General features: G+C 40.3%; 1 protein-coding gene across 2 annotated transcripts; it reads right to left on the bottom strand.

Moving 5' to 3' along the window:
• Window positions 1–228: 228 nt before the first annotated feature.
• LAMP2 (lysosomal associated membrane protein 2) lies at window positions 229–15897 on the bottom strand. Of its 2 annotated transcripts, none has more exons than XM_069811048.1 (9): window positions 15742–15897; window positions 14641–14759; window positions 13914–14127; window positions 13110–13271; window positions 12106–12323; window positions 11460–11579; window positions 11104–11182; window positions 10116–10283; window positions 229–2704 (listed from the first exon to the last, which is right to left on the bottom strand). In XM_069811048.1, exons 1-9 carry the CDS (start codon window positions 15875–15877, stop codon window positions 2562–2564), a joined length of 1359 nt encoding a protein of 452 aa, XP_069667149.1. In that variant the 5' UTR covers window positions 15878–15897; the 3' UTR covers window positions 229–2561. The 2 variants fall into 2 exon arrangements, with proteins under 2 accessions (XP_069667149.1, XP_069667150.1); XM_069811049.1 differs by lacking the exon at window positions 229–2704 and adding an exon at window positions 6431–8861 and having other exon boundaries at window positions 15742–15896.
• Between the last annotated feature and the right edge of the window lie 2821 nt (window positions 15898–18718).

Below are 18718 nucleotides of genomic sequence, written 5' to 3'. Positions count from 1 at the left end.
TACCTGCCTATTGGAAGGATTCATGAAGCAGTTGGTCCTTTAGCAGATGCTGGACCCATGCTTGGATCCAATCAACAAAGAAAGATCAACTAATTCGGATGTAAATGTGTGAACAGCTTAGAAGCAAAAGTTTGTTTCCCCACCAACATTCAGATCCAGGCACGCTGACAATCCCGTTGGAAAAGTTCTCAGAAGTGGCACGCGTGTCTACTTACACTAAAACAAAGCTTTATAAACACCATAGTCAACTTTATTTTCCATACACATATTCTGCTTTCAGCATATTTGTACAGTCATTTCAAGATTTAGAGAATTGTATACACTACTCTTCATGCTACCACAACCTTAAAGTGCTGGCTGAATTTTTGACTTCTGTTGAAGCCCAAAATAATAGCTTGTATGTATATATCAAATATATACGTATGTGCATCTAGGAAATTGCCACATTTTACTAAAATAACCTAGCAAAAGTGATGCAAAATACTTGGATCTGCAATCTGAGCATGAAACCATAGATTGAATCCATCTGCTGGCAGCAGAGAAGCAACACTCTGACAAGCAGGTGTTATTCAGAAATTGCCAGTCTCAAAATAATTCACCGTTTACCACTCTGGCAGGGAAATCAAGTATTGTGAGAGCAAAGGTACAACACAAAAGACCAAGACAACCAAAACCAAAGCACACGGTCCAACTCAGCAGCATTAAATTACACTCTTAAAAAAAGACAACTTGGTTCAAGAGCCTATTTGCAATACAAAAATCAGTTTTGTCAGATTCAGGTAAAGCTTATCTTTGGTCACAGTGAGGACAAGAATAATTGAATGTACAGGTATTTCTCAAACATCAAAACTCTATAGAAATCTCCCTTTCCTGAATATATAGCTATTGTGAGTTTCTTAAACATCAGCGTCGACTGTCTCCTTTGTGCATGTGAATTATTGAAGGTGCTTTCCCTACAACATAGATACAGGCTCAGTGCACAAAGAGATTAAATATTAAAGAAGCTTTAGTAAACACTTGCCACATCAGACAGAAACTTTGTGTGCCGTCAGTAGCTCTCTGCAGACCTGGTAGCTCTTGCGCTGTCCCACAGTTGGAAATCAGGGTTTACTAGCTGCAAAAGGTTTTTACCAAGATGGACCAAAGAGGCTGAAAGAGCAAGAGGCTTCTTTCATCCTATCAACATGAACCTGATGGGAATGAAGCAGAATACAACCACAAATGACTAGCTTCTATTTTGGTACAGTTTAGATATGGAATACAGAACTGCAAAAGGTATGGCATTAACAAAGAAAGCATCTTCAAACAAAGCAGATGCTCTTATTCCTTTGGAAGTCCCTTTTTTCACTATATATATTCGCTTCAGCTTTATGATCAGCATTCCTCATACTAGAAATTTTGTGCTCCTACACTATTCAACTGTTGTTTGGGAGAGCAATAATTAGGAGGTTAAAAGCAGCTTAATCCTATCAAAACAGACCAGTTTTATACCTTCACTTGCATTCCCAGATCACAGCTTTTCACTGACCCCGTTAACCCACAAAAGCTGTCCAAAGGAACTGCAGGAATCTCTGAACAAGCTGTGTTCTTAGTAACTCTTTGAGAGCTCTCAAAATACTCTTGAGCCTCCCATGGACCCGTGCTGAAACATTGTGTAATTTCTTTTACGTGCACAGAATCAAAGCTGAGACAAACTGCAGGCAGTGAAATTCCAGCCTCCTGCCCTCATTTCGCAATTGAGTGCAGAACAAAAGGGAAAACAGTCAAACAAAACAGCACAGGATGCATTTCCTTTAACAGACTGTTGGCTTTTCTGAGTCGTCAAAGTTCTCCAGGACTGAACCTTATCTTAGTGAATAAAAGACATTAAACACATCACGCTAGCACAAAGCTATTTAACGTACATTAGCAGTCAACTTCTCCGTACTGATGTTAAACAAATTAATTTACTAGAAGAATCAGATGTTCTTCTCATATTATGTTAGTTTATTAGTGAGATCAGATACTACCTTTACATTCAGAAGGAATAGGAAATTCAGACTGATTCACAAGAACAAGCTGCTACTGAAGAAAGACAACAGCCATATGCCAAGTTCCCAGTAGAAATCTGTTAAGAGCTTGGTATTCATTTTCCCATAGCACACACAGTCCCTTTCGACACAGCATTCACACCTTTAATTATGGTTTTAGGTTTAGCATTATCCAAGATAAGCTGTATGCAACTAGAAATTTTCTTGTATAAAAAGATAAAGAACAGAAATAAAGTTTCATAGATGTCTTCTTTACTCAAAATAATCACATTTCTCACATGGACACGCATCAGCCCTACTCAATTCTATGGTCCTCAGAACACTTACTTTCTCTAAAATCGTACAATAGCTTCAAGTAATTCTGCAACTCATCTTCAGACTCATGGCACATTATTCTGTCGTGAATTGTTTTTTAAATTTTTTTTAAATAAACTATGAATTCATTTGTTTTTCTTCTTTTTTAAAGAGGCAGATCAGGGAGGCTGGGAAAAGAAGGGCAGGAAAGGCGGCAACAGAGACGGAATTAAGAGATTATACAGACTGATAGCCAGTACGACTTTTTCTTCTTCCAATGATGTAAGATATAAAGACAAGAATGATAAGGAAGCCAAGCACCATGCCCACTGCGATGGGAATAAGAAAGTTCAGGTCAGAATCAGCAAAGCATTCTTCGGCTGCAGAAAGAAGAAAAACAAAAAAAGCAAGGGAGAATAAATTAGTAAAGGAAATCGAGCATTAGAAACCAAAGCAAGCAAGGAGCAAACAGACATTTTTGAGAACTTACACTGTACTAGATACAATAATGCATCTAAAGTCAAATCAGTATTGAGTAAAGAATTGACAGAAAGACTGATTTCTTTAAACATATATACTACACACATAATTTGTACTGACAACATACTTCTTCTGATATGTACGTTTACTGAAAATGACAAGAGACAGCCGAGATACATATGCTGAAAGCACTGAATGGAAAACACTGAAAGACTCTCTCTTTGGGTGGTTAACTTTCTTTATTTTCAATTCAAATACAAGATAAAGGTTATCAGTTTCAGCTGAGAACTACGCAGACCTTGCCGAAATCAACATAAGAGAAATAAAAAAAAGAGACAGCTGTAATGCTACAGTGGTTTTTAACATACAGGTTGTAAGATACGTGATGAACTCCTTGCAGATACAAACACTCATGCAGGGATTAGCAAATACCACTGGGAACTGAATTCAAACTCAGTGATACACCTTAGACACGGAGGCAGGGCTTGGCGTTCCTCCCGTTTGTAAAGAGAGCAGAGCTCCGCCTGCGTGGTGCCGAGATGAGATGTTTAGTAAGATACCATATGGTGTCTCTGTACTGCTTCAACACTGCAAGGGTGCTTGACTTACATGCTTTTAATAAAGCAGAGCTCCTTACAAAACTTTTTTGCTTGAGTTTCTATTAGAACAGAGTTAAGAGTCATGCACACATTCAGTGCTTTATCAAAAGTTAGCTACTGTTTTAAGTGCATATTTAAACCATTTGAACCTCTAACTGCATCAGCCTTAATCATGGTAAATTTACTGTCTTGATTTAGCTCACTACAGTCCAGTAGATGCTTGCCACCACCCCTTCACAAAAGGCTACACAAAGCCTTTGCCTAAGAGGAAAGAAAACAACACAGGGAGGTTCAGCACCTGAAAATACTAAACTCGGACAATCTGAATGCACCTACTGCCAAGCAGAGCATCACTTGGGAAGGAAAAAAAAGAGGAAAGGAAATATGTACCTTATGCAGTGAGCTATTTCAAAATATTCTGACTACTGACAAAGTATTTAAGTATCTTAAAAAGAGAACCGCATTTGATGTTTAGCCATCTTTGTTCACTGAACATTAACGTACACAATTTAACTACTACATGCTGGATAATGGGTCATTAATACTAAACATAAATGAATTTGCTAAGGATGGAAGGTGCCCAACAGACAGCTACAGAAATTCCCTTTCTCTCTTCTTTAAAGGAAGGAGATCACTGCAATACACATCACACTATGGCACCGTTATGAGGAATTTCCAGGATTAAAAGAGTTTAAAGTGTCATACCAGGAACATTCCATTCTTTACCTCTTTCCAGTTTGCCACTGTTGTTGGTACACATCTATCCATATATTGTTACTGTACATTGGTTACAAGCTTCAGAGAAGTGTCTTCAAATGCAGAACCTGGTAACTGTACAGCACGACAAGCAGACTCCACATTCAGGCCAGGAGGAATAGCTTTTTTGACAGATTTGGTTGAATGTGTCTCCATTCAAAATAATCAGAAATTTTGGCCCCCAACATTTTTAGCCCCAGTATAAAAGGTATCTTCTGTTTTAATTCCGATCATGAGATGCAACTGATAGCCCAAATTTATGTGTTTTTATTGGTATATGCTATACAAGAGAACACCGCAGTAAATTTAAAAATAAAATTAAAAAAAAGGCGTTCATTGGCTGGAAAGCTTCTTTTGCGTACTTTTAGCATGGCATCTTTAAGCTAGAAGACCAGAAATTTTTGTATCTTCGAGCACAATTGTAATATTTAGTAAAATGTATATAAGGCACAGTCAATCGTAATCAAAACAAACCGCAGTCTATGACAGATTATACACACTAATATTCAACATCCACAAGCACACACAAGTTAAATGCCGTTTCCACAGACCAGAACACAACTATTTTTAGTCACATAGCACCACTGCACATCTTCAATATTTTTAAATTAAAAGTGTAGTATTTTGGAAGAACTGAAATTAATTCACTGATTGATTATGAACTAGAACATATTTTAAGTTGTTAGGTTCAAACATAAACCATGACAATACATTCTGTAACATTTCTTAACCAGGTTTGTTTTTAACAAACTGTTTGCCTGCCTTGGCAAGCAAGTCATCTTTTTGAGTTCAGATTTTTATTTTTTTTTATTAATAAAAAGTTAAGCTTTCCCACTTTAAAACTATTCGTATCCAGCATTACAGTGTTTCTTGTAATCAACAAATTAAGTCAGTAAGTACTAGGACAACTAATCCTCCCAAAACTGCTCCTACTGCTATAGGTACAATGAAGCTGTCTACCTCTGGGATGCAGTCTTCAGCTAAACAGAAAGAGGGCAAGTTTGAAAAAGAAATGCATTTAAATAGAAGTATTTAACACTAATCTCCCTGTAATTATTTAAAAGTCTTATGCCTTTCCCCAACAGGACATCAGACAGTTATCCACAAAAACCTGACCTCCCCCTGTCCCCAAAATATGATAGCAATAGTTTTCCTCACCAAACATCATAACTGGCTTGTCAGTCCATCATACACTTCCTTGACAAGCACATATCTGTGTATTACTGTAGATTTGCCATTATTGTACACCACAGAATCCAGTCTTCCAGTGTCTAGATACTGCAAGTCTCCAGGAGAGACAATACTGGAGATAGAATTACAGTAAAACCAGTAACACTTTGACCAAAAAAAAAAAAAAAAATCCAAAGTCTTTACACTTGCTACAGGACAGCAATAACTCCTGCTTGTTCCAAGTTTTGTCGCAGACTCTTGCAGACTGACTTGTACTGAGAATTTGACAGAAATTTGATGCCTGCAGTCCCACTGTAGTTTAAATTCACTTTGACTGATTTACATCCTTAGGAACCGCCCTGTTAAGCTCTTTAACGAGAGCCTATCAAAATACTTCTGTTTTTCTTCACAGTACAAAAAGCTTCAGCTGACTTCAGCTTGCACTTCAGAAAGGTGCTAACGTTATTTGGACTTTGTGTAGCAGGTAAGAAGGTAGCTTTAACATAATCATTATGTAAGCAGTGCAGGCTAGAATCAAGAAGAAAGGGTAAAGGATCAGACCACACTTTTTCCTCTTATCTTGTGAACTCCGTGGTCATATGACAGGCCAGAAAGAGGTATGATAAAGGGAAGGCTAGCGTCTCTCTTGATGCAGAATAGTATAAAGTAGTAGCGTTACCCAAAGAACTGTCAGCACAGACACAATCAACACAGCTTCTACCATAGAGGATGAAGCTACTAACCAATTCCCAGATGGCTCCCTAATGCTTTCCCACTTTCGCTGAATGCAGAGACTGATTTTATTTTCCAGGACTGCAAGAAGAAACCAAACTGTTCACAGCTATACACCAATTTAAGATGGCGAGCAAAATCAATCATAAAGCTATCTTGTCTGGACAAAGCTACAATTGACAAAAAAGTTTACAAGCAAATTTCTAATGATGACCAGATGTAGTGTCTCAATTGTCTTCTGCTAGTGGACTGTGTACCCAAGCACACTTCAGCATGTGCTGCAAAACAAAGCATTAAGACACAGACAACAGAGGATGCTTCAAGGAGCATCTTCACCAGCCATGTAACAGAATCTGGGCTGTAGACTAATTGAAGTTGACCTTACTCATTAGTTTATTTTCTTTAAATAAAGACAGTACAAGATGTCTGTTTTCAAATCAGTTAAAAAATGTGAACAAGTTTCCTTAAGAAATAGAACAATCTTTATTATTTAGAGCACATGTTGAACAGGTTGACAGTTCCCTACGGAGCAATACATAGAGGAAAACTAGTGGTTTTATAACAACAGGCAGCCAGGTGAAACTTAGATGTTTTTTGAACCAGTTATCTGCATGTCAGTCTAGGAGTACATTAACATCTGAGCCAACATACTTGCAAATGAAGATTAAGTTGCAGGTTTTTGCAAAGATAGTTCTAGTATTGTTGAATTTTGGGAACAGTCTGCACTCTTCTTCTATACTGTCACTTGGAAACCGTGCACAGTCCAAAAATTTACACGGTCAGATGAATACAGTGTGGTAACTACTCCTTAACAGAAATGCATGTGTAGCTGGTGCCACTGAACATCAGTCACAAAAGTGCTAAAAATCTAGATGAACTTCTGCATTTGAGGACATATTAATATGAAAGTCATTAGATCCACTTTTTTTAATTAAAATGGAAAGTCTTGAAGCCTATTTCAGGATTAAAATTATAGTAGTTCTCCACTTTCATTAAAATGAATTTCAGTAACTGATGCAAGATTCAAGCTGTAGACTACAAGCTCTAGTAAGCATTATCCACCCATACTTGCTTCCTTGGCAAGAGTAAACCGTTTTTACAAAAAAAAAAAAATTACTGAAAGAAGTGTATTTTATGATTTGTATACAAACATGCCACAGACATTTCTACAACCCTAGAAAACACTAATAAAACACTAAACCACCTTTGATGCAGGTTAAACTCATTCTAAAGAGGGAAACAACGTTATGTTCATTAAATAACTAGTTTAGGCAGCTCATTTTATGACATATGCAAAAAAAGCCACACTTACCTAAAAGTCCAAAAGACTTTTTTTTTTTCCCATGCAGTAAAAACTATGTATTACAGCACAAGTAGGCCAGAGAAAAGTTGTGCAGCAAGGGTTAGTCTCTACAGAGCTGCAGTTTAAGAACAGTCCAGTTGCACTGCATTTTTTTAAGCTAGTTATCCTTTCCACACAGCAAGGAAAAACAGGTGTTGTGGGCCCATCTCAGACTTGTTTGGCTTTTGCATTCTTAACATTAATAAATGCTAAATAGCAAACAATCAAACACAAACTACATTAAACATTCAGAATGCCAATGGCGGGCAGTTATAATGTGAATTTTGATTGGCAGAGAACCATTCAAGATGAAGATTTAGACAGCTCAAGCTGCAACAGCAGATATTGGCTCATTAAATGAAAGCATCTTTAAACAATAGTCATTCAAAGCAACAAGACAGACCAGTTCTGTGCAGAGTATGATATAAAGTTAAGTGCACTTTAAAGTTCTGGAATATTTAGAAAGGTTATTCCCTTTAAACTGATGCCAGCAAAAAAGCTTGCATTAATTTAGCAGAACTCTGCCTCAGTTGAGTATTTTAGATGATTGCCAAGGTATAATAAGTGATGAAGAATTCAGTGCCTAACAGTAATATATATATTTTTTAATGCATTTGGAAACAGCACTGAAGTCTTCCTATATATCCACCATTTGGCAAGTATAGGTTACTCATTTTGTTTGTACAGCCAGGGTATAGGAATGAGTCCTGAAACTACACCAAGACAGGAGTAAACTACTCAAATTCTGGTAAAGCTAAGTAAGTTACTGCTGCCATTTCAAAAGATCACTTAATCACCAGCCTAAAGTTCAATTCTATGAAAAACGAAGTTGTTACTGGGCATTGTACAATCCTTGTTAAATACTATACGAGTCAACATAGTGACTAATGCTGCCAGCTTAACCCACAATTATGACAACAACTAAGGAACGCAGAGGAGAAGCAAGTACAAATTCTATGCTATTCTGGGAGTTGCCCAATGCACACCAGTTTAGAATGTGTTCTTGTTTCAGGCTATAATTTGTAAAAAGCAGAAATAAATCCTCAACACTTCAGGGTTTTTGCAAGATAAAATCCTTAGCCTAGCAAATCTTCCAGTATTTGACATCTTCAAAACACTATGAAACCCACGTCGTCTTCTTAGAGCAGGAAAACTAAAAACGTAGTTCTGCTTCATCTGAGAGAAACATTCTCTCTTTGTTTCTGAACTCCAATTAGCTGTGGCTAGTAATTACTCTTAAGTTTTGGGTCTTTTTTGGACTTCAGAACTTGCACTTGCTTTGTTTAGAGTGAAATCGGAACAGGAATCACATTTAGATTCACAAAGTTTGATATCCAGCATAGCTTTTTCTTCTGCCAATTATGTAAGCAACCACTATAATGGCAATCAAGCCAGCAAGTGCAGCACCAACTACAATTGGGATTAGAATGCTGTCATCATCCAGCGAACACTCCTGGGCTGTAGATGAGAAAAAGGTTGCAACAAGGAATAAATAAAGACAGAATACTTGCCAAGTGTGGTATAAAAATCTGTTTTCCTTAATATGGTGTTAAAAAAAAAAATCAAGTATTATTACATCTTTAAACTAAGAGAGAAAGAACTGCAGAGGTCTCATGGGTATATCTAGCATATAGTAAGCATTATAATCACTTGGAATGTTTGATAAACTATAGTAAGCTAACAATGTACAAGTTTTCATGTGCACAGGATCTGTACTAGTCAAGCCATTCTTCTACTTTTAAGACAGAACCAGGCTTATTTCATTCTTAAGGCAAGTCTGGTGCTTTTACTCATTAAGAATAAAGTGACCTAGATTTGGTATCAAGAACCTATCCAGAATGGATACATATTACAGTTATTTCATTTCTCTGTAACTTAGAAGAAGCTAGCTGCAGCTTGAACTAGAGTGAAATGGGACCTTAACAATTTAGAAGGTATTATGATAAATACTGTTTACCCTGCATACATTTGGGGAGTTAACTTACCTCTGCCTAAAAAAAGTTCAAAAATCTGCACCCAATCTATTTGTCTACAGATTAGTCTAGTCTAATAAGACTGTGCTGCAAGTATTATCATTAAGTACAAAGACCAGGTTACACTAAAGATCGAGGTCATTTAAGCCATTCCAGTTTTCCCCAGATGAGACCAGGATAATGCAGTAAAACATTTTAGAATCTTTCTCTAGGTCTGGATATTCAAGATTGCTTCTGAAAGAAGCTCTGTCAGTTCATTTTTTCCCCAACACTCCTATACCTTAGACTGACAGGTAAAAAGAAATGAAACACCTAACAGTATCACCGAAGTCCACTTCTACTAAAGTTTTGTCCCATTTTCTTATATATTTGAGCTACAAAAAGCTGTATGTCAAGATGATGTCAGATAATTTCTAACCTATTCTGCAAGGCAACACTTAAGTCTGTCTTCAGCGTCTCTAGCTCCTTCAAGTTTTGTGAAGGAGAACCAACCAACATACCCAGCAGACATTTTTTTTTAAGTGAGAAGAAAGCTTTCCTTGAACTTGAATGTCAGTCTCATAACTTTTCTTCATTTCATGTGTAAAAAAAACCCCACACCCCCCCAACAAAAAATAATGGAACAAGAGCTTCAAAAATAAAGCGCTTGTGCCGAACACTGGTGCTTTTTAGCTAGTAAGAATTTTGCAAGCATTGCAAGAATTAACAAAAAAAAAAAAAAAAAAAAAAGAACTCTTACCTGTAGAGAATTTATTTGCCTTCACAAGGAATGGCTGAATCCATAGATTAAAAGTATGTACTTGAAAATCTTCATTAATCTCAAGAGTTTGCTCTTTTCGGCACATGTAAGAACTACCAAGGTAAGCATCCCACTTGCTGAAATTGTTGTTATCTGCATTTGAAATGACTAAACAAAGGGGGGGGGGAAGAGACGGGAATTTGTATGCCCACTTTAAATGCAAGACAGTTGCCAATACAGTCATAAGACTAAGGAGCTGAATCTAGATGGGCCAAGTTTTCGACACTGACTACTCTGAAAAACAGGGTAGTCTGAAGCGTGATTGACCCGCTTAACCAAAAGTAGTCAGGCACTGAAGTTATTTGAGTACTTAGCAGTAACCTATCCTCCATACAGACATGACATTAGGCTTTCCTTGTACCTCCACTCATCCCAACATTGCAGAGTTGCGAGCGTTTTAGCTTTAATGCTCTTTTAACTGTAGTAGCCGTGACAAGCAACTTCAAAAAAAACCCCAACAAACATACTTTTGATTTGGAAAAAAGCATGCTTTTGTTTTTGAAGGACTGATATCTTTTCCCAGTGAGAATTAAGTAGAAGTGGTTGGAAGATACAGCAACATCTTCAAATAAGACAACAGCTAGTTTCAGAAAAACAAAAAGCTTCAGTTGGTACAACTGTTATTTCACACCTCAAAAAACTGTGTTACTGAAAACAGTTAAAGAAGTCCTCTTAATTTATACACATTTATCACAAAGTAAGAGACTCCATTAGCAGAAGTTTCAGGAAAAGAGAATGATCCCCCACTGCTGTTTAAAGTACGTCTTATAGCCATTTCTGCTTATTACTTTTGCTCCTACCAACTTAAAGACTTAAAGTCAGAAGTAACAGTAAGCATGAACAGCATTGAAAAAGTCACAAGTATTTGATTAATACAGGCATTGAATAAAAGCTTACACTTGCTTTAAAAGCAGATACTATTTCTTACCAGAACCATTCAGACGGTTGAGCAGTGTAACATTCACCTCTTTCAGATAAAATTTTTGTACACTTGCACTTGCATTTTTCTGTTTAAGAAGCAAGAACCAACTGTCAGTGTGCAATTCCGCATTTTTAACTTTAATAACACATGCTTTACAAAGGCTAACACGTTTACCACAGTCTTACATTTTCTGTAATTTTAACCCAATTCTCCATTTGTCTTGAGGCAGTCATCTAGCCAGTTCCACTTCCTACGTGGGAACAGCGTACCACCAGCAAGCGACAGAAGGATTTTACTATGAAGGATTATCAAGCAATACTGTTAAAGTGGCAACTTAGTTTAAAATAAAAGAAGTTACTTACAACAACAAATGTGAAACTGATCAGTGTGCTATTTCCATCATTCAGTTTCAGAGTAGCTGTTGTGTTACCACATGTACCATCTGCGCTAGTTGTCTTTGGATTGATGTTGATCAGAAGAGGCTGAAATACAGACAGAATCACATCAAAGACATTCAGCTGCCATTCAGAATCCATTGTTTCACTCAGTAGCAGTCTTAGGCTAGAAGAACTTGTCATGAAGACAACAGCAGGAAGATTGAGCCTGGCTACTATTGAACCAAGGCTACTTGAGTTAAGTTTACATGCTGGTAATACTGAAGCAAACAAATTGCCCAGTGAAGCCTTATTTTATTGACCTAATACAACAGGTTAGCTTTGGCTCCCTCTGTGGGGAAAGACACTATCTGCAAGGACTAACAGCTTTAAAAGCTAGGAAAGTTCCAGGCTTTTAATAATGTTAGAGGTACTAAGTTACCCTGAATCCAGGTAAGGTTTTGAAGCTAGATATTATGCTACAAAACTATTCTGATGTCAGAGAGGTGCTACGTACAATACTTAGAAGCAGTTCTGGACAGCCAACAGAGTACAAAGCAAATAGCCTGCAGTCACATTTCATACCAAATAACTACAACAACCTTTCTACTCTTCTAAAATAGAAGAGAAGCACCTTGTCGCGGGAAACATTCAGCTGCAGCCCCACAGTAGCCAGAAGACAAGTTTTGTTTCCACTTTTGAGAGAATAGTTTCCTGTGTCTGGATTCTCCACAGGTTTGGGAGCAGTGGTTGGAGCAGGTGATAAAGTGGTGGTAGATGCAGTAGTTACATTGGCAATAGTAGGCGGAACAGTAGGTGCAGAAGTAGGTGTGTCAGCACGACATCTAGACTCTGAAAAGAAATTTTAACCACCATTTCAGTGCTGAAATTTTATTAAAGTCTTATGACTTGGAGGTCAGTTCAATACAGATACCAATTTCTCTGTTGAAATCTAGGCTCACTAGGACTCTGCTCAGCACCAAGTCAGAAGTCTCAAACTCAGCACTATGGCACAGTATTTCAAACAATTTATAGCTATCATTTATTCTCAGAAATTCTGTGAGGCCCACAGTTTTAAATCCATGTAGCATATGCAGTACTACTTACCTCTGACACACAGAAGTGAAACACAGGGACAAAGACAGCTAAGTGGTTACAGAAGTGTGGTATGTATTTGCTGTAGACAAAGTAAGCAACCCTATGTAGCAGGGTGATGTGCTCATCTCGTTTTGAGTAGTTGAGATACGAGATGAGACAACAGGCTCCGAACTATTTAAATGAAAAAGCAGAGGCTACCACTGAAAATGGAAGGCAGTCTGTTAAAAAACTTGAAGCTCAAATGATCTCAGTCAGCAACAGTAGTTCTGGAGTGCGTATTTTTAATACCCCAATTACTGGAATACACACTTTATTAGACTACCACCTTGGCATGGGAACAATCTACATTACTATCTACTGCTAAATCTGTTCTACTAATCTATTTTCCAGGAACAAGGAAAGACATACTAAAGGGTATTTATGTGAGTATTATTCAACACAGCACATCTTAGAACTGGTGGATTTTTTTTATTATGGGACTTTGCTCCCTGCACTGAGGTGAAATACAAAAAAAGCTCATTCACAAATTGAAATGCTCACCTTTTTTACTGATTGTGCCATTCTGAACAAAAGCCTGCACAGTAACATTCCAGAAAATCTGCGTTACGTTCTCTGCTTCAACAAAGTCAGTATTATGACAGACGAAGACGTTATTCAGTTGAACTGGATGCATAATATCCTTTACAACAATAGTAACTGGTCCTAGAAATAAGCACAAATATTTTAATGCCTGATGAACTACAAGAACATTTATAGGTAGCATTATGTTTTATGTAATTCCATAAGACAAAGAGTAAGAAATAATGAAGTTTAACATTCCTAACCTCTCTTGAATGTTTTACCTATGTGTCCTGACCTGAAGCGCTAAGTAATGCGGAGAAATAACCAAGCTTCCAGAACTATACAAGCCATTAGAAAGGTGAACCCTTTTACTTAAGTTTTTATTTAAGGAAAAAAAAATCCTATTATTAGTAGGTATTAGTACACAGAATGCCTAACACTGTATTGCTTTGCTAGGTGGAAGGTCAAGTAGGGCACACTAAAATTAATCTTCCATATGCCTGCTGTCTACTAGCAGCACCTCACTGATCAAGGCTGTTCAAATAGTTAATCTTCCCCTTCTGCTCCGCTTAAAAGAATTATATGCTCTGTGAAGCTAACCAGTCTGTATTCTTATCCAGTAGCAGGTATGATGAACAATAGTTAGGGAGTATATGGCACAGAACTCATTAGGTACATTACTAGTCCTTCTAACTTTGAAAAAGCCAACAAAGGTCAGGTACAGAAGATCTGACACTGATGGCCGAGACTGTTTTGTAATTAGGATTCTGCACTGAACATTACCTTTTCTTTTAGCATCAGGAAATACAGCAGTATCATTGGTGTTGTAGGTAAAAGTGATGAAGTCCCCCTGGTAAGTTTCATTAGTTTTTGTAAAGTTAATGCTCCAAGAGTGACCTTCTCCAAACTGTACTGCCAGAAGCGCAGCTTGTGTGTCATTGCCACAGACGCTTCCATTGTGTGTCACACTGGATGACAAATGCAACGTTGTGTTTTTCTAGAAGAGAAGGGTAATTTTAAATGTTTTCACAAATAGCAGTTCTTCCCCATGACAACATTATAAACCTGCTTGAGTTAGATGGAACCTTGCACAAGGTTAGCGAGATTATTTTAAGTTATTCTACAAAATTATGAAAAAGTCTCCCTGACATCTGAATTAGAAAGGAGCCATATCAGATTGAAGTACAAATCTAACTTGGCTGTAAATCTTGACTGTGCTGAGCTGCAATTTACATTTACTATTTGGGCTAAGAACATTACTACACTGATACACAAAAACCATCAAGCGTGACCAGTGTGCCATTTAAGTAAGTGCAATAGGGCACTTTCAGTTATTTGTATTATTGAGAACTTCTGCTTTGTTTTAAAATGAATATTTAGGAATACTCTTAACAACTGACTTAACAACAAAAGAAGTAAAAAACCAAACATCCTAGGTAAAAGAGTACACTTAAACTCTTACCCCGGACAAAACCACAGCTCTCAACAAAAGTTACCTCCAAATACTTACGTAATCGCTACTGTTTGTTTCATATTTTATCAAGAATCTCATCATCCATTTCGCATACAGGCACGTAGCATTAGAGGCATCCTTTACGTCTACTTCCACTGCATAGGACTGGAAAAAGCCTATAACATATGATTATTAGCTATTAAGACATTGCTTTTACTTCATTTTCTAGAGCCACTTAAGAGGACAGCTCATTACAAAGTAGTAAATTATTTCAGGACTGGATTCAATTTGCCAGACACTGAAAGAGTAGCCAGATTTGTAAAAAGTATTAAAACTAGGAAGCACACTGTGAAGTTATTAAAACTAGATCAAAAATTGAAAGAATTTATAGTCCTTTTACCTGACAAAAACTAATAATCTAAATGAGCGTTAGCTTTCTGGTGACAAGCAGAGTAAACTGAAGTGCACGAACGCAGCACTTAAAGAACGTACTGCTTGCAGACCAGGGTCTTCCTGTTATCTGTTTCATCAGTGGTATGACTCAAGCTGACCTCTGAGAGATGAGACCGGGGTGCCTTCATCGCATTTCTGCAATTTCTGGCTCACAAGGCAGGGATGTTGAAGTCCCTTCACGTTTTTTGGGAACTTTTTATAGTTGCCGGGTTGTTAACCCAGTGAATCTCAGCAGAGGCGTTCCCCACCCGGGCCAGTTGTGACCGCTGACCCCCCCGGCTCTGCCCGGCCGCTGGTGACGAGGCCTGACGCGATCCACACCCCCAGCTCACCCACCTCCTGGAAGCCCCGCTCCGGCAGACCACCCCGACGGCCGGGCCCCTCACTGAAACACACGCACCACCCGCCCGGCTTCCACCCGTCCCTGGCTGACAGGGCGGCGGCGGCGGCGGGGGGGGGGGGGAGGGGGAGGCAGCAGCTCGGCGCCGCCTCCGCTCCGGGGGAAGCCGCCGCCGGGCTGAGGCGGCCCCGGCCCCGCGCGCGCCCGACCGTTGCCCGCCGCCGCGTCACGTGCGCGGGGGGGAGGGGGGGGCGCCCGCGGAGACACCTGCCACCGCCTCCTCCCCCCCCCCCCCCCCCCCCCCGCCTCCGCCCGTAGGCCCAGCGCCCACCCGCGGGCGTGGGGACGGCGGCCGCCCCGCTCACCGGAGGTACCGAGGAGGAGGAGGAAGAGGAGGCAGGAGGCGCGCGGCTCCATGCCGCCGGCGGCGGGCGCAGGGGCGCCGGGAAGCAGCGAGTGGCGAGCGGCCGAGGCGAGCGGGCCCGATAAAAACCTCGCCATCGGTCATGTGAGGGGAGGGGCGGCGCCGGCCGCGCGCCGCCAATCGCCGCGCCGGTGCTCGATTCGATGGCTCGCGGACAGGACGCTCTCCGCGTACCGCCTCGGGCGGGTGGTGGTTCGGTGGGGCTCCGCAGGCCCAGGGGGGCCTGGCGGGGGAGCGGCGGAGTCCGCCTGCCCCTGACCTGTGCGGGCACTGCGGGGTTACCGGCGGCTTGCCTTGGCCCTCGGCAGCCTTTGCTGCCTCCACTGGGGCCGCTGTAGGTTGAGAAGAGAAAGCCGAGCAGAGGTATGCGTTCAAAGGAGTGTAATACAGAGCCTTTCACTGCCAAAAATAAAGAATGAAGATATTCTGCGTGCTCACCATAAAAAAAAAGGGGGAGAAACGGGCTAAATTGACCTAAGTATTCAAGTGGGTGGTGCAGGAGCGGCAGAGCACTGCAGGGGGTGACGGCGCGGGGTCAGGGGGTGGGCAGGCCTGCCCCGGCAAAATGGCGGCCTGAGGTGTTCTGCCGGTGTCGCTCCCTGCTGACACGACTGTCGTCGTTGTCCGTCCTCCCGCGTCGCCCTGGGCCGACCGGGGATGGTCTCGGCCTCTCTGGGGGCCTGTGCCTCCGCCGTGACTGGGCGGAAACCTTTCCAGTCATGGCCTCCGTGAAGCAGGGAGGGGGAATGGCACCAGCACCGAGAACCGGGACGCTTTGCTGTGTTTTGGCTGGTGCTGGAATGCAAAACATGGGGCAGAAAGAAGGTGGGAGAAAGGAGCTGCCTGGTGCGAATGAGGGAGGAAAGAGCTGGTGGGCTGGAGCGGGGGAGAAGACAGGAGTGGATGGGAAACCTGGTGGATCTGAGACTGGAAGAACGTATAAAATGTGATGGACGTTGGGTTGCAGCCTGGAGAGTATTGATTGGGGGGTGGAAGAAAGGCTGGCTTGGCAAAGAAAGGGGAGATGGGGAAGAAGAGATTGAGGCTGGGAGACGGCAAGGAAAATGGCAGGCAGATGCTCAGCTGCCTGAGGAGGCAGGAGCTCTAGCCTCAGCGAGGAAGGGCCCTCCTGGAATAACGTACTGCTGTTTCTGATGCTGTCGTAGAACTGCAAATAGTATTTTGAATAATCGGATGCTAAGAGACATGCCCAGTCATGGGGGGAAGAAAATGAAAGCGCTTGAAGAAGACAATAAAACACATTGACCTGATATAATGAGACAGTGGGATTGTAGATGGGGTCAGTAAGAAAGCAGTTATGAAGTCTTGAGGAAGTTGAAATAATGGAATATATGATTAAATGTCAGTTAAATACTCTCAGTTGTATACTTGCAATACCGTACTTTTCCAAAGAGTATCACAAACCCAAACCTGGGAAGTCAGGACCACCACTGAAACCAGCGCATTGTACAAATGGGGGTTCTGCACACAAATGCTTGCGTGGTCAGACGCATTCACTGCTTCTTTGCATTTCTTTTTGTGCTTAATAACTGCACCTAGAACTGACTTAGAATACATACTACATACCTGCACATGCATCTGTCTAAGCATCGTTGCATGTGAATATCAAAATACATGTCATTTCAAAACACTTAGAAAGGATGATTTTTTTATTTAGCCTTTGGGCTTAATTTACTGAAAACTTATCTGAAGAAATAAACTTTATATTTAATAACTGAGCCAGCACTTGCTGTAGACTGTGGGGCAGCGTCCAGTAACAGCAGCACAGATGAAATAATGAATTCTGGAAGCAGCAAGTCTTTTGTCTTTCTCAGCTCCACTGCAAAGAATGGGGCATTTCAGTGGCTAGGGAGAGTCCTGCTGCTGGGGCTTTTACATTTCTGCAGGCCTCGCTGTTTTAGTACAAAGTCCTGTTTTTAAAAAGTGATCTCTTGGGGAGTTAGGAGCAATTACATTAAGAGGATTTGACTATTAGGAGAGAGGCATCGAATTAGGCTTTAATTAATTGGAGGAGAAGAAAATGATTGGTATGTTCCAGGCAGTTTGTGTGGTAGAATGTCACCTTTTGTATCAGCTGGAACATTTACTTCAGGACCTGTAGCTTTATGTATAAACACCAGTATGTTCCAACACCCCCTTGTTCTGAGTGAAGAGTCCTGAATATTTTGATCTCTTGCTTGCACATAGGATATAGACTGTAAAATGACTAGATGTTCTGCAGACATAAAAGGAAGACTGATTGTGTCCTTTATGCCAATTTAGTGAAGCTTGAAATCAAATGGTAGCTATCATAACCAGCAAATCTGTTTCTGTTTAATAACACAGAATAAAAGTAGCAACTGGTGTGGGATTAAAAGAACCATATGGTTTATATAATTTAGCATAATGAAAAATATATTGTTTTGCACCAGAAATATCATCATTAATAGCAGAACACAAATTAATCTCTCTCTTTGTTTGCACCTGGTTTCTTTGCCCTCCCTGTATCTCCGTCCCTGCCATATAACTGCCTTCTGTGGGCACTGTGTGGTATTACATCATTTTACTGTGATCTTAGCAGGTGCACTTTTTATTCAGAGGTTTACTTCTTGCTTGCTGTATGTCATAGTTTAACCCCAGCAAGCAACTAAGCACCATGCAGCTGCTCATTCACTCCCCCCCACATGCAGGGGAATGGAGGAGAGAATCGGGGAAAAAAGTAAAACTTGTGGGTTGAGATAAGAACGGAAAGGAAGAAAATAATAATAACAATAATAAAATGACAATACAAATAATAAAAGGATTGGAATATACAAAACAAGTGATGCACAAGGCAATTGCTCACCACTCGCCAACCGACGCCCAGTTAGTTCCCGAGCAGTGATCCCCCCAGTTTATATACTGGACATGACGTCACA

The sequence above is a fragment of the Haliaeetus albicilla genome, chromosome 23 (genome assembly GCF_947461875.1).
Source record: "Haliaeetus albicilla chromosome 23, bHalAlb1.1, whole genome shotgun sequence".
In the NCBI taxonomy this organism is placed as follows: Eukaryota; Metazoa; Chordata; class Aves; order Accipitriformes; family Accipitridae; genus Haliaeetus; species Haliaeetus albicilla.
Note: the sequence above shows the minus strand (reverse complement) of the source record. Positions and strands in the feature narration are given on the sequence as shown.